This window comes from Rhipicephalus microplus, chromosome 4 (assembly GCF_043290135.1).
Source record: "Rhipicephalus microplus isolate Deutch F79 chromosome 4, USDA_Rmic, whole genome shotgun sequence".
NCBI classification, from domain to species: domain Eukaryota; kingdom Metazoa; phylum Arthropoda; class Arachnida; order Ixodida; family Ixodidae; genus Rhipicephalus; species Rhipicephalus microplus.
The window spans coordinates 157,449,830-157,451,146 of NC_134703.1; the positions used below are offsets into that span (position 1 = coordinate 157,449,830).

At 48.9% G+C, this 1,317-nt stretch overlaps 1 protein-coding gene across 1 annotated transcript; it reads left to right on the forward strand.

Moving 5' to 3' along the window:
- Nucleotides 1–448: 448 nt before the first annotated feature.
- LOC142814439 (uncharacterized) lies at nt 449–883 on the forward strand. The gene has a single exon (XM_075893199.1). It carries the CDS (start codon nt 449–451, stop codon nt 881–883), a length of 435 nt encoding a protein of 144 aa, XP_075749314.1.
- Nucleotides 884–1,317: the final 434 nt, after the last annotated feature.

The following is a 1,317-nucleotide window of genomic DNA, read 5'->3' on the forward strand; positions in this document are numbered from 1 at the left end:
CTTTGTACAGGTGCATCATCTACTTGAATGAAACATGGGTCAACGCAGGGCACACGAAGGAGTACGTTTGGCAGGACACGACTGTGAAGTCATCGCAAGATGCCTTCCTCAAAGGTCTGATGACAGGATTGGCTGCACCCTCGGGCAAAGGGGCCCGTTTGATCCTCGTACATGCTGGCAGCAGTGCAACTGGTTTCATCGAAGGAGCTGCTCGCTACTTCCGAGCGAAAAAGGGGGACAGCGCTGACTACCACTCTGAGATGGATGGCAGATACTTTGAGGAGTGGTTCACCTACAAGCTTTGCCAAACATTCCGCCTAATAGCGTTATTGTCATGGACAATGCGCCATACCACAGCGTAGTTCTTGAGACAGCACCTACCAAGTCGACGCGCATAGCTGATATTCAGCTTTGGCTCACAAACAAAGGTGTTCCGTGGTCAGAGGACATGGTGAGAGCTCAATTGCTGGAACTTTCCCAAAAGGTCAACACACCCAGTACTGTGTACCGCATCGACACTCTGGCGCCTACCCCCGGCCATGAAGTGCTTCGTGTACCACCGTACCACTGCGAGTTCAACCCAATCGAGCTTGTTTGGAGCCAGGTAAAGGGGTACACCGCAGCACGGAATACGGGTTTCACTTTGGCTGAAGTAGAGAAGCTTCTGCCAGAAGCACTGGCATCTGTAAAACAGGAAAAGTGGCAAAACTGCTGCGCTCATGTAGAGCAAGTTGAAGCTGAAGCATGGGAACGGGACATGATTGTGGATAGTGAAATCGAACCACTTGTCTTCTGCATTTGTGATTCTTGCAACTCCTCCTCCGATGAGTCGGGTGCTCAGTTCAGTGATGACGAGTTGAGTGGCATTGAAGAACTTTGCTGACTTTCGAGGAATGTGCGGCCTGTCAGTGGTGGCTTTGTTCACGAGGGTCGACTGGTTGAGCTGGATTGTGGACATCTTTCTAGCGAACCTGCTCGTGCTGCTTCATGCTGAGCTCATTCCCCAAGAAGGCTGTGTTATTGTGACAAAGCAAAGAGTGCTTCCTCATCGTGTGATTTTGTGTGTTGGGTTTAACGTCGCCAAGTGACCCGGGCTAGGAAGGACACTGCACTGTACTGCTCCCTAATAATTATCTTATTTATCTTTTGTTGTGAAGTGCAAACGTTCGGAATGGTCACATGACTTCTGTAAAAACTTGGTATAAAAAAGGAAAAAAAGAAGATGTCGGAACCCACCACGACATCGGCCAGAGGTGCTCTTCTGTAAATAAAGTTTGCGTTTTTTAAACCACAAAAGTCATCATCCGTTTGGAATAT

Bases quoted from the DNA above. Each gene is read 5' to 3' on its own strand.
- LOC142814439 (XM_075893199.1), top strand. From the start codon at position 449: ATGGTGAGAGCTCAATTGCTGGAACTTTCCCAAAAGGTCAACACACCC.